Here is a 13,295-nt window from a genome sequence, read left to right on the forward strand (position 1 = left end):
AAGGTTACTGTTTAATCTCCTGTTTAAGAAGTAGCATGTATTTGAGAATTCACTTTGTGGTAGTTAGTTTCTAGCTTTGTGTTCCCAAGGTCACCCTGGAGTCTAGTCTGGGCATCTTCCTTTTCCATGTTTTTTAGTATCCATGGAAGAACAACTTCAGCTGCAAATAAACATTTTGGAAAGAATTTTCAAAGCCACATTAAGTTTTCTCATTCAGAAGTAAAGAATACCAGGATGTATGCATACTTGTAATCATTGTACACACGGGGCCATTAGTCCAAAGGTTGATGGTTATAAAGTCATGAGTTAGGCCTGGATTCTGGGCACCACACCCACTGCAGGGCCTGACTTCCTGTGGCCTTTGGAAACGTGCCAAAGAAAAATCTTCTTAAAAGAAGGCATTTTGACTATCGGTCTTCAACTTCTGTGTTTCAAATATGTGTAAATTTTTCAAATATTAAAACAACTGCAATGTTTTAATATTAAAGGAAAACGACAATGGACCCATTGCCATTATTTTTTAGACTCTTTGCCATGTTACTGGAGTGTCTTCATAATTTTTTTTGTTACATCGTGTAATCTATTGATATGACCTCCAGTAGACGGTAATAGACTCATACATTTCCCTAGTGTTGAACATTTGCATTACATTCCCTTTTCTCTGTAGATAGCACTTTAAGGAATGCCTAAGGTTTGCCAGCACTAAATTTAAGGTTGCTGTCAGAACGAGTGTCAGATGTTGCTTCTTAGCACACGCTTGCCTCTGCCCGCAGCCGTTTGTGCCCCGCTGCTGTGCCTATCCAGCTCCAGGATATGATTCCATGCTCATGGGTGCCTCCCACTTACCCTGAGACTTTCCAAGTGCTCACAGTATAGTTTGAACAAGCAGTGAAATCTCTGGCAGTGACCATTTTCCCATCATCAGGACCACTTTCACCTCACCGGAAGGCAGGGCAGCAGAAATGCTCCCTCTGAACCAAACTTGAAATACCTCTCACATGGTCTAGAACTGGGTTTCTCAGCCTTGACTCTGCTGACATTCGGGGCTAGATAATTCTTTGCCGCGGGGACTGTTAGGTGTCTTGTAGGGTGTTTGGCAGCCCCTCCCCTAGTTGATGACGACCAAGAAATTTCTCCAGACATTGCTGGATGTCCCCGGAGGAGCAGAATCTCCCCTGGTTGAGAACCACTGGTCTAGAGATAGTGTGTGTTTATATTTTTAATTTCTCAGATTAACCCACAATACAGTTCATCACCCTCACAGAAAACAAGGGAAGGAAAATATTCTGCATTGCTCACCTTAAATCCTGTCAGCTGTTATCCCCAGAGTCAAAGTCTTCAATTTACCTCATTGAAACTGTATAAACTGTTGGTTGCTGAAAAAAAAATGGGAGACTATATACCCAGAAAAGGCATTGCTAGTTTAAAAACAAGGAAGTTCAATTCTGCCTTCTCCAGGGATGTTCTAGCTACAGCTTAGGGCTTGCTGAAGGCACAGTGTGGAGGCATTGGGATGTGAGTCGTGACTGTGGCGTGCATTTGGGTGGTACAGTAGCCTAACGATATTATTCTCCAAGCCTCAGCTTCTTGAGAATACTTACTTCCTAAGGACCCTTTTGGATCAGGCTCTTAATAGGCCAAATATCGAGCTGCTAATTTCCAAGCCACTTAAAGCAAGAGGGGGTGGGGAATGGGGGGAGGGCCTGGGCCATTTGTGATTTTGCTTGCTGAAAGAGGTTTAGAGCCATGTGGGGCAAAGGTAAAAGATTCTGGGCAGGACCACGCAGTCCTCTGTTTCTAGCTGATGCCGCCAGCAGCCGTTCCACTACTTCACCTGCCTGCTTGCTGGTGTTGGCAGGACTGCGAGAGGCCTGCTTCATCATTTGACAATCACAGTTTAATGGCTTATTAGACATCATCGTCTTGCTTCTGAGATGTGTATTACATAGGTTAACAGTAATCCTGGAGGGGATTTTGGAAAACAGAATAAACAGATACCTTAAGAAATGGGGGGTGGGGGAACTACCTTCTGTGAGTTTCTCTTTTTCCTGTATTAAGCTTGTCCGTCGTCCATTATGTGTTCCCTGCTAGATCACTTCACTGGGAGTTCTTAACCTGAGGTCCGTGAAAGCTGGGGTGGGGGGTGGGGGGGTCTGTGAGCCCCTTAGAATTGTGTGCAGAAATTTTCATATGTTTGCACGCAAAGGTATACATGGCTTATAGCATATTCTTAAAGGGTAATATGGCCCCCAAAACCTTAAGGCTTCATCTTTATTTTTCTTCTGTGCATCCTGATAACTACAGTACCTGGTCAGGTAAGGTAGGATGCATACAACAGATAATCAGACTTGAAAGGTCCAGAAAACAGAGTTGTGGTGGATTCTGAGCCACGCTGCCCAGATCCCCCTTCCCTGAAGGACCCTTTGCCCCAGCTGCTGGGCCAGTGTTGCTGGTGGAGAGCCTTCAGTTCGCAGCCTCTTCAAGGGTTGCCCCAGCTGCAGAGAATCCTCTCACCTTAGCCAGTCCACATCCAGGGACTGACAGATGAAGGGCCATTCTAGCTCCAGAGCACACTATGGAGTGGCTGCAGCTATGGATGGGCCTGCACTGCAGAAACTTCTCCCTTTACCCTATCCTCTTGTCTCCTCCCCCTCCCTCAGGTGTTGATCCCAAGGGCATTTCTGAGTAGACATTCTGTACTTTAAACGTGAGAGTCTGCTTTCCCGAGAACCCAACCCTCAACAGAGTTCAGCAAAACCCAACTACCTGTGGGTCAGAACTTACCTTATCAAAGAATCCAAGTCAGAACTGAGCTTTATAAAGAATAGATTTCTATGAAATTGCTCTACTTATTGACCACAACACAATTAGTGTCTCTTCTCAAACAAGCCAAACCTGTCCTACTCAGAGACCTCATTGAAGGCACCTGTTCTTATCATCAGTCTGACACCATCCGTTTCTCGTGGAAATCTTCTGGCACTGGAAAGTGGATATCACTGCCAGTGATTGGGATAACAGGCCTACTCAAGTTACATTGGGCACAGATCTGTTGATCTTGACTGTACAAATGGTCAAGTGGCATTGAATCCCGCTAGTCTAGTTTACAAAGCCAGACATTTGATTAGATAGAACAGATAAGATGCAGTTTTCACATTAGTAAATAGGTCAAGCTTCCAAATGCGATAAAACTCTTAAATTCAGAGGAAGTAACTTTTGTGATTGTCATAAAGACAAAGGAAACTACAAAAACTTACTCTAGGGAAACTGTAACAAAACAGTCATCACAGCACCAGCTCACACGAATGATTCCTAGAGTCAGGCCGCTAGCGATTCTAGAACCATTCTTGGTTTCTGTGTGTTCTCAATCATTGAGCCAGCTACTGCTGCGGTGGCTTATGGGTTAGGAAGGTTGGTGCCACGAGAAATATTTTTGTCTTTAACCTAGGAGATGGCACTCTTGATGTGTCCATACTCATAATTAAAATGGATCTTGATGTAAAGTCTGTAATAAGGGATACCTGCTGAGGTAGAGGAGGCTTTGATAACCAGGTGGTTGTCCATTTCATGGGTGAGGTCAGGCCCAAGCCTAAGGGGAACATCATTGAGAGCAAGGCGGCTATGGGGCTTTGAACATGGTGTGTGCTCACTCGTTGGCTCCCACCACCCAGGGGGAGGCTGATTCTATCACTGAAGGAATCAACGTCTACACGTTCATCAGCTGTGCTCAATTTAAAAAACCCAAATGCTGCATTCTTCTTTTGCACCCTGGATCCTGTGGAGAAAGCCAGCCTGGATAAGCTGCAGGTCTGAGATATCATCATGGAGTCACTCTCCACATGTCCAGGGCTTCCAAAATGCAGTGTTTCTTCAGTGGCAAGAAATTAACCAGGAGCATGAATCCTGCATCATTTACGATGCAACTTTGCAGACATCTGTTTTTATCTGGATATAAATCTGAAAGATTCAGGAGCTGCTGCTCTTGAATGTCAGTTAATTTTTCTTGATACTAAAACTGCTGATGGATTCGTTACTGTTAGGATCAAGTTTAAAACCGCTCTTGCCTCCAAAGAAAGGCAGTCTCCACTGTAGTCCGGTGCGCTTGTTTGGGTTTTCAAAGGTGAATGGCCAGTGACCAAGGAAAATGGCGTGCTAAGCAAGTTGGAGCTCACAGGTATCCCTCCTGCACTCTGCTGTCCCTTAGAAGGAAGGCACCTTTGATGTTCATGCATTAGTGTGCCAGTAAGGAATACAGGGAAAGGGAACAAGACCGCAGTGGCTGGGGGCAGAGGCCAGGGAACAGAAATATTGGGCCGAGGATGAGAAGCGAGAGTGAGGGGTGGGCAGGAACGCCTTCCGTCCCCCGCGTTCAACCCGGACGCCACTGCGGAAGGGGAGACACTTCAAGGTCGTGTCAGTAATGTGGAGAAACAAGATTTTAGACAGATGAAGTAAAATCAAGTGATTTTAAGAACCAGATCACTGAAAAGGAAACACTTGCGCATCAGCAGAAGAGGATGGTGAAAGTAAGAAACTGTGTTAGGCTGAAAAATGGCCCCACAGAAGTATGCACGTCCTAATCCTTGGGACCTGTAAGTGTTACATTATATGGCAAGAAAAGGGTCTTTGCAGATGTGCTTAAGTTAAGGATCTTGAAATGGGGGTGTCATCCTGGATTATCTGATGGGCCCGAAATGCAATCATTTGTATCCCTAAAGAGGGAGGCAGAGGGAGATTGCCATTACAGAAGAGAAGGCCGTGTGAAGATGGAGGGGAGAGACTTGAAGGTGGCTGCTTCAAGCTTGTGGCCACAAGCTAAGGCCCTCCAGCAGCCAGCACAACTGGAAGGAGTGAGGAAAGGATTCTCTCCTTGAGACTCTGCAGGAAGCCTGGCCTTGCCGATACCTCCATCTCAGTTCAGGGAAACTGCTTTTGGACGTGTGGTCTCCAGAACCGTGGGAGAATTTCTACTGATTTAAACCACCAAGTTTGTGGTGTTTTGTCACCGGGCCACAGGAAACTGGGACAAACCCCATCGTTCACATCATATCGCACGAGTGCGGAGAGTGTGCCTGCTGGGACTTTTCTCTCCCTCTGGAGGTACCGCTTCCGGATGCACCAGATCTGGCAGCGCAGACCCAGGGGGGAGCTGAACACTTTCCACAGTGTCAATAGTTGAGGGACCCAAACTTGTAGCAAGTCAGCTCAGTGGCAGATAAAGATAGAATCTTAAGTGACGTGGATATATTGTTCAGCATACTGAAAACTTCAATGTGTGTACTTTTATCAGGTAACAACTAGGAGATGCGGTTCACATCCTGAAGAACTTTAGAGACAGAGAGAGACTTTGTTTGCGTTTTAACTAGAGAGTTCTTCAGTACCAGACTGATAAAGTGTTCATTCGTGCCTTTAAAACTCGAGATGATGCGAAGTGTCAGAGAAGAGGAGGTCACCCTCCCGTGACTGTGCCTTTCAGAACAGGGGAGACTTCCTGCCCTCCAGCTCCGAAGAGACTTGGGGAGTCGTTGGCATAAGACCTTTAAACTGGGCCCCCAAGTTTCAGGTCATGCCTGCAGTTTAGAGGCGGGGCTGCAGGGGGGCAGCAGAGGGTGAGCTTGTGTCAAATCCCTTCTCAGGAGAAGCTTCCGTTTGGGGCTTGCAGTCAGTCAGGCGAATACCCCACTTACAGAGCAGCATGTCCCCAACTTTGTGTGTCAGAATCACCAGGACTGCTGCTTCAGAATGCCAGTTCCTGAGCCCCATCATGAGGGATCCCAGTTCCTAAGTCTAAGGAATTTTCAGTCTGTATTTTCAAGAGTATTGATTTTGACACGGTGGGCAAGAGATGATATTTAAGAAACACTAATCTTGTCAGAGTTCTCACAAACAAAGTGAAACGCTTCTGTTTAGAATTGGCAGAAGAAAACAAACAGAAGAACATTGGGAAATAGAAACAGAGCCTTCTGTAACCCAGCTGAGAACTCTGGTCTTTATACAACCTCTGTAGCTTTGGGAATAGAAACTTCTCTGTCTCGGTTAGAGTGAAACCACATTTACTATTTAAATTCTTCTGCTTCCCTCAGTTGTTGCAAATCAAGGTAACCCATTGATACGGTTTGATTTTCTTTTTGGAGACAGTTTTCCCACACTGGGGGTTTACTTGTCATTTCTTTAAGGCTTGGCATTATATATCAGTATGAATAGGAGGAAAAAGCATTTTATTTAAATCACGTGAGCTTGGTGAAGGGTATGTGGGGGGTCATTATATTATTCCATCTGTTTCCGTCTGTGCTTGAAATTATTCATTATAAAAATGTTGTTTGAAATCTAATGAAGAGGGAAAAACCTGACTGTTGTGAGGGGCTGGCTGAGTCATCGCACGCTCTTGCAGGTGTGAAGGATGGAGGACAGAGCCACCTTTCGAGACTCAGACTCGGGGCCTCATTTTCTCCTGCTGTCTCGCCTGACTGGTTTTTCTTAGCACCTCTCCCAGAAGTTGGGAAAGTGTGGCAGCTCTTTCACAGCAGGAAGTAGACATGGTGCCCAGTTTTTTGAAGGCATGACTCAGTTCGGTACTTCGAAGATTTCATCTTCAAAACAGTGTGAGTTGTTTCTGTGATCTGTAAATTTGGGTTCCAGACCATTATGCTGTACTGTGGACACGTAGTGACAGTATTTTCCAGATAGAAGCTGGCACATGTTAACAGCTAATTGTGCAGGAAAAAGTACATCAGATAAAATGATAAAGCATCTAAAATGTGATGTTTATCCTATGTGGGGGCTGTGTCACGATGCCAAATAACTTTCTAAGCAAGAATCCTGATTTCATCAATTTAGCCATAGAAAAGGCATTTTTACATATATGTAGTCTATGAAATTTCAAGATATTTTAAGAAATCTTTGTTTTAATATCTTCAAATTACAAAAAACTCCAGTGTCTCAGTGAGTACTGCCATTTTACTGCAGCCTCCCAGCAGGACCCCTGCCTGCTGACATAGTTTGTGATAACGGAAGTGGTGCCCGACCTCTAAATACATGAGAAGGGCTTAGAGGTCTTACCAGTTGTTTAAGGTAAGATCTACTATTGATGAGTAGCAAGTGTATATTTCATCAGACTGAAATTCATTGAGAAAATGTTCTAAAGAAATAGTCTTTCTGTTTATGTAGAAAACAACGGTAAAAGTCTACATCTTTTCTTGTGCATTAAGATAGGATCCAGTAAATTTACCTGAAAAATACTTAAGGTCCAAGCTTCCTTCTACAGGGTCTGTGAGTTTCTCACAGAAGGATTCAGAACAAGCTCTTGGAAGCCATCCAAAGCTCCATTTTCTCATAAACTAAAGTAGTTTTACAGGATGATTTGTCCCTCCCCTCTGTTTCTTTACTTCTCCCTCCTCAGAAGAATGTGTTGTGATCCAGAAGTGTTTAGAACTGTTATAATTGTGACATTAATAAATAACGAGCGGCACTTTACAGTTGATTTCTGGGCTAAAAGCAGTTGGAAGATTCTGAGGTTTAGTTCTAAAAATCTTAAGTAAGAGTTGCTGGTAAAGCACCATATTTTAAAATTACATTTCAAGCAAGACGGGAAGATAGTCTTCAGGCTGATTTAGTGTTTGTAGTTAAATTCCAGCATCTTTAGTGTTAGTTATACTTCATTTTTCATGGCTTTCTGCTGGATCTGAGGAATTGGAATGAGCACTGGCTTTTGCAGATGTTCAGATTAAGTTTTTAAAGAAAAAAAGTCACATTTCAGTATCCCTCTCTCTTTTCTCCCCTCTAAGAGAGAACATGGTGATATTTGAAAAGTAAGCTATAGGAATAAATAGCGTGTGTTTGAGCCAGGCTTCTGTTTTAGATTCAGAAAATTCAGTTGGTTATTTCTCCAGTTTGATTTTCTTAAAATTCAGTTTTTTTAAATTCCCATAGATGATGATGGTGAGAATAATGACGATTAAAAAGAAATTGGCGTTCCCTTTTAACTGTAAAAGTCGCATCCAAGTATCTTCTTGGGAATGTTTCTCCTGTATTTTGTGTTAAATCTGGGAAATGAAAGTTTAAATTTCTAATGCACAGGTTAAATTTGAATTGGAATTCATATTGGTAACCAATATCAGTAGCCAATTGGAATTATGAATTCCAGCTCTCTTGGTTATCAAGGTCTTCTTACTAAATATTTAAGACATTATTAAAAGCTTTGAACACAGTGACCTTTGGTTCTTTCATACACTTCTTTAGAATGCTCTTCACCCATCTTCCCCATCCACCCCTGAAATTTAATTGTAACCTAACTGTAAACTTGACCAACTGACCAAGACTACTGTTATAGGACATAACGATGATTCTTCAGCCAGATAGCCAGACATCTCAGGTGTTTATCCTTTTTTTGTTGTTAATTATACAAATTCCACTTCTTAGTGTGGTGTCCCGAAAACATAATCTTGGTGCAGGGTATCTTGTGCATTTTTAAAATGTTCTCCAAATGATAGAATTGGCTGTGTAGGGAAGCCAAAGTTTTTATATAGTTTCTCTTAGAGAAATAAAATTCTTTATCCTAGATCCGATGTCCAGTTTTCACAAGATGATTGCTGAGAAGGTTATAGGCAGTGTCTCTGTTAAAAAGCATTGCTTTCTGTTAACTAGAAATGTGCAAGCAAGCCAGCGTGCCATAGCCTTAATTGCAGAAATGATCCACACTGCCAGCCTGGTCCATGATGATGTCATTGATGATGCAAGTTCCCGAAGAGGAAAACACACAGTTAATAAGATCTGGGGTGAAAAGAAGGTACGGCCTTTTGGTTTTTTAAATCTTTCTTATTAAATCCCATACTCTTTGGATTGCATTTATTTTCCAGATTTGTCTCATTAAAAAGTAAAATATGGGCTTCCCTGGTGGCGCAGTGGTTGAGAGTCCGCCTGCCGATGCAGGGGACACGGGTTTGTGCCCCGGTCCGGGAAGATCCCACATGCCGCGGAGCGGCTGGGCCCGTGAGCCATGGCCGCTGAGCCTGCGTGTCCGGAGCCTGTGCTCCTCAACGGGAGAGGCCACAACAGTGAGAGGCCTGCGTACCGCAAAAAAAAAAAAAAAAAAAAAAAAGTAAAATATGCTTCATCAAATGTGGTCTTCCAGCTTTCAAAATAGTTTTCATGTCTGGTCTATATACAGATGTTTGATCATGGATAACAGCACAGAAAAATAAACTTAGTGTTCCTGCTTCTTCACAGTTTTATATAGAATTTGGTTAAGGAAGGAGATTTTTGTAGTTATCCAAAAAGCATATTTCATGAGGAATCACGCCTTTTACTTTGGGGCTTACATTACTCAGATTCGCTTTAATTGTTTAACCATTTACTAACTGCCACATGCAAGAGTTTCAAGGCAAGTAAATAAATAAAACTAATATATATACATATATGTATAAATATACATACATATATACACACACATAGTCATACACATCTGTATCAATCTCAGAGGGATACTGTTCTCCCATGAAATTTTTACCTTTTTAAATAGAAGCTTTATAATTGAATAGTTCATGTATATTTTAAAGCATATTTCCACATTATTTTATTAGCATTTCTTGAAGGGGGTGTGTAGAATGTGGCATCTTGTTTAAGGATGTTTAAATCATGGGTTGAGGAAGGGGATAAAATTCAGCAAATAAAAGGGAAGACCCACGGGCCTTCTGGGAGCAGGCATCTCCCGCCACACATGCCCTTCCCTTGGCCATCCTGCCCATTTGAAGCACAAACAAAACATTAATGTGAATGAGTTTTCCCTCTCCATACCTTCCCTGCCCTCACATGTCTGTAATACCTGGTTCCCACCTGTTTTCTAATCGTATTCAAAGAAGAAATATACCTTCATTATTATCTTTACATGCTGGTTTTTCTTTAGCGCACATGATTTTGTTAAATCTTTTCATTTCCGATTTTAGATGAAAAGGTTTTGTGTCCTGTTGACAGAATTCTATACATCAGAATGTTGGTAAAAAAGGGTGGAGTTTCATTTTGGAGAGGCCCTGGGTAACTCTATGACATGTCCTGCAGTCTGCTGTGTCTGTTTTCAGAGCCTGTCCTTAAAGCTTTATACTTGAGCCCTTGGACAAAGGGGGAGGATTGAGTGAACAAGTTAAGATTTTTCTCCTGACTGGTCCCCTCTTGTGACTGCCTCTGCTGTTGGGGTCCTCCATCCTTTTTTTTATTATTAATTAATTCATTAATTTATTTATTTATGGCTGCGTTGGGTCTTTGTTGCTGCGCGTGGGCTTTCTCTAGTTGCGGTGAGCGGGGGCTACTCTTCAACGCGGTGCTTGGGCTTCTCATTGCGGTGGCTTGTTGTGGAGCACGGGCTCTAGGCGTGCAGGCTTCAGTAGTTGTGGCTTGCGGGCTCTAGAGCACAGGCTCAGTAGTTGTGGCACATGGGCTTAGTTGCTCCACGGCATGTGGGATCTTCCCGGACCAGGGCTCGAACCCGTGTCCCCTGAATTGGCAGGCAGATTCTTAACCACTGCGCCACCAGAAAAGTCCCGGGGGCCTCCTTTGGAAGACCGTGTTTACACTGTCACCTGCCTCCTTCAGCTGCAAGGCTGGCCTGCCCTGCATGGGGCCACCTGCTAATCTCCCCTTTTTTGCTCGTCGAACAAAACTGCTGTGTTACCAATAAAAATCCATTCGTACAGCACCTCCTCCATGAACCCTCATTCCCCTGTCTGGGTCCCTATCCCTTCTTTCCCTTAACCCCTCACCCCAGCCATCCCCAGTGTGGCAGCTTTAGTTCCAAATGCTGGAAGCTTTTGGCCTCTGGGATCCCCAGGGCCAGGAGAGGAAAGAGGCAAAAGCCTAGGGATCCTGAGCCCTCAGCTGCTAATGATGTAGGGTGGGTGATGGATGTGTGTGTACCTATAAATCATAATGTGTACAATAACTTTATATTTTATTTATTTTTGGCTGCATTGGGTCTTCGTTGCTGCGCGTGGGCTTTCTCTAGTTGCGGCGAGTGGGGGCTACTCTTCGTTGCGGTGGGCAGGCTTCTCATTGCAGTGGCTTCTCTTGTCGCAGAGCATGGGCTCTAGATGTGCGGGCTTCAGTAGTTGGGGCACATGGGCTCAGTAGTTGTGGCTCGTGGGCTCTAGAGCACAGGCTCAGTAGTTGTGGCACACAGGCTCAGTAGTTGTGACGCACAGGCTTAGTTGCTCCGTGGCATGTGGGATCTTCCCGGAACAGGGATTGAACCCGTGTCTCCTGCATTGACAGGCAGATTCTCAACCACTGCGCCACCAGGAAAGTCCCACAATGACATTATAAATGTATATTTACATTTACATCAAGATACCTTATACAGTATATGTTATATAAAATGATTAGTTGGTAAACATACTGAACATCACTAATTTTAGATACTAGAGAACTAACAGACAATAAAAACTTGGGACTTCCCTGGCGGTCCAGCAGTTAAGACTCCACGCTTCCACTGCAGGGGGCATGGGTTCAGTCCCTAGTTGGGGAACTAAGATCCCACATGCCACACGGTGCAGCCAAAAACAAAAACAACAACAACAAAAAAAAAACTTAAAATGTGGTTATGTTGCAAATTCTGTGGATTCAAATTCCACAAACTCTATCATTCATAACTACTCTATAACACCTATCCATATCTTTAAGTATGCAAATTAGTGTATTTGAGTACAGCATGTAATTCAGTCATGAATAACTTATAATTAGTTGCAAATACAATGCAGACGTTTGTTCACAATCTAAAGAAGATTGGGAAAATATTGATTGGTGTTCAGTGAAAAAAATGTTTTGTCCTGGAATGAGGGGCAGTGTAATAGCGTTCTAAGAGCATTGAACTTGGAGCCACGATTCCTTGGTTTAGTTTTCATTGAGAAAAGCTTGGGTTGGGCCGTGCACTGGTGTGTACTAAGTACTAGCTGGATAATTCCCGCTACATGCCCTTAGGAGTTTGGTAAATAGGAAAAATGTGGGAAGACAGCAATATCCAAGGGGTGCTGTGCTCACAAAAGATCAGAGTGAGGGATCTGAGTGAACTTCCTGCAGGTGCCACCTGAGCTAATTCTGCACATGAGTCTGCCAGGTGATGAAGGGGAAGGACTTTTTTGAGCAGAAGAAACAGTAAGTGCAAAGGCACAGCCACATAGTTTGATGGGAGAGCGAATGGTCCAGCGTAACTAAATGAAGGCAGTGACATTTTGCTGGGGCTAGGGATGAAGCCAGAGGGTCAGGAACTTCCATCTCTAGGCATTCATTTCTTCAGCTCTGAACTGGAGAGGCAGACTGGGTCATCTCTGAGAGCCCATCCAGTTCAAACAGCATCCCAAATCTGTAGCTGATTATAACGTAATCCTGCTGAGGAAGAGGAAGGGGAAAAACATATCCAGGATGACCCCCTCCCTACCTCCCATCCTGTTTCTCTTCTGAGAAGTTAACTTCATTGTTGGCTCCGATGCTCAGATACTTTTCTCTGAAAGTTTTCTTCTCTTCTAGGCTGTCCTTGCTGGCGATTTAATTCTTTCTGCAGCATCGATAGCTCTGGCACGAATTGGAAATACAACTGTTGTATCTATTTTAACCCAAGTGATTGAAGATTTGGTGCGTGGTAGGTTAATTCTGACTTTTCTTCTTTTTTATTCAATCTTATTTTTTTGCCAAGCAAAAAAAAAACCCTCACATGACCACTTTCCTTTTTTATAGGTGAATTTCTTCAGCTCGGGTCAAAAGAAAATGAAAATGAAAGATTTGCACACTACCTTGAAAAGACGTTCAAGAAGACTGCAAGTCTGATAGCCAACAGTTGTAAAGCAGTATGTACGTTCTGTCTCTTTTCAAGTTAAAAACAAACAAACAAACCTCCTAGTTCTTTCTTGGGAGCTAATTCTCCTAGAAAAAATTTCACTGGAGAACCTTAAAATAGTAACCGAAATCCCAAGAGGTCATTGAGAAAAGAATTGCATCCCCAGACAGTGGAGAACTTCTGCTGAGGTTTCCATTTTTGCTGTCTTCTTTTGCTATGCAAACATCAGCTTTTCATCTTTCCTCCCAAGAATTGAATCAAAATAAGCTTTATAATATATTCCCCAATCTAATTTCCAAATGGTGTAACATTTTTTTAAATTAATTAATTTATTATTTTTGGCTGTGTTGGGTCTTTGTTGCTGCATGTGGGCTTTCTCTAGTTGCGGTGAGCAGGGGTGGTGTACGGGCTTCTCATTGTGGCGGCTTCTCTTGTTGCAGAGCAAGGGCTCTAGGCATGCCGGCTTCAGTAGTTGTGGCAC

General features: G+C 43.3%; 1 protein-coding gene across 5 annotated transcripts in view; it reads left to right on the forward strand.

Annotated features, from left to right (window-relative positions):
- PDSS1 (decaprenyl diphosphate synthase subunit 1) overlaps positions 1 to 13,295 on the forward strand; it is a 58,453-nt gene that overhangs the window by 8,556 nt on the left and 36,602 nt on the right. For all 5 annotated transcript variants that reach the window (XR_003795755.1, XR_003795756.1, XM_029236515.1 and 2 more), the window contains 3 exons: positions 8,641 to 8,782; positions 12,508 to 12,619; positions 12,715 to 12,824. Coding sequence is in view for 3 of the 5 variants with exons in the window: in XM_029236515.1 (XP_029092348.1) it covers positions 8,641 to 8,782; positions 12,508 to 12,619; positions 12,715 to 12,824 (364 nt within the window). In the remaining 2 variants the exon portion in view is untranslated. The remainder of the gene's footprint in view (positions 1 to 8,640; positions 8,783 to 12,507; positions 12,620 to 12,714; positions 12,825 to 13,295) is intronic.

Source organism: Monodon monoceros, unplaced genomic scaffold, assembly GCF_005190385.1.
Source record: "Monodon monoceros isolate NGI ecotype Baffin Bay Population unplaced genomic scaffold, NGI_Narwhal_1 Super_Scaffold_21, whole genome shotgun sequence".
In the NCBI taxonomy this organism is placed as follows: Eukaryota; Metazoa; Chordata; class Mammalia; order Artiodactyla; family Monodontidae; genus Monodon; species Monodon monoceros.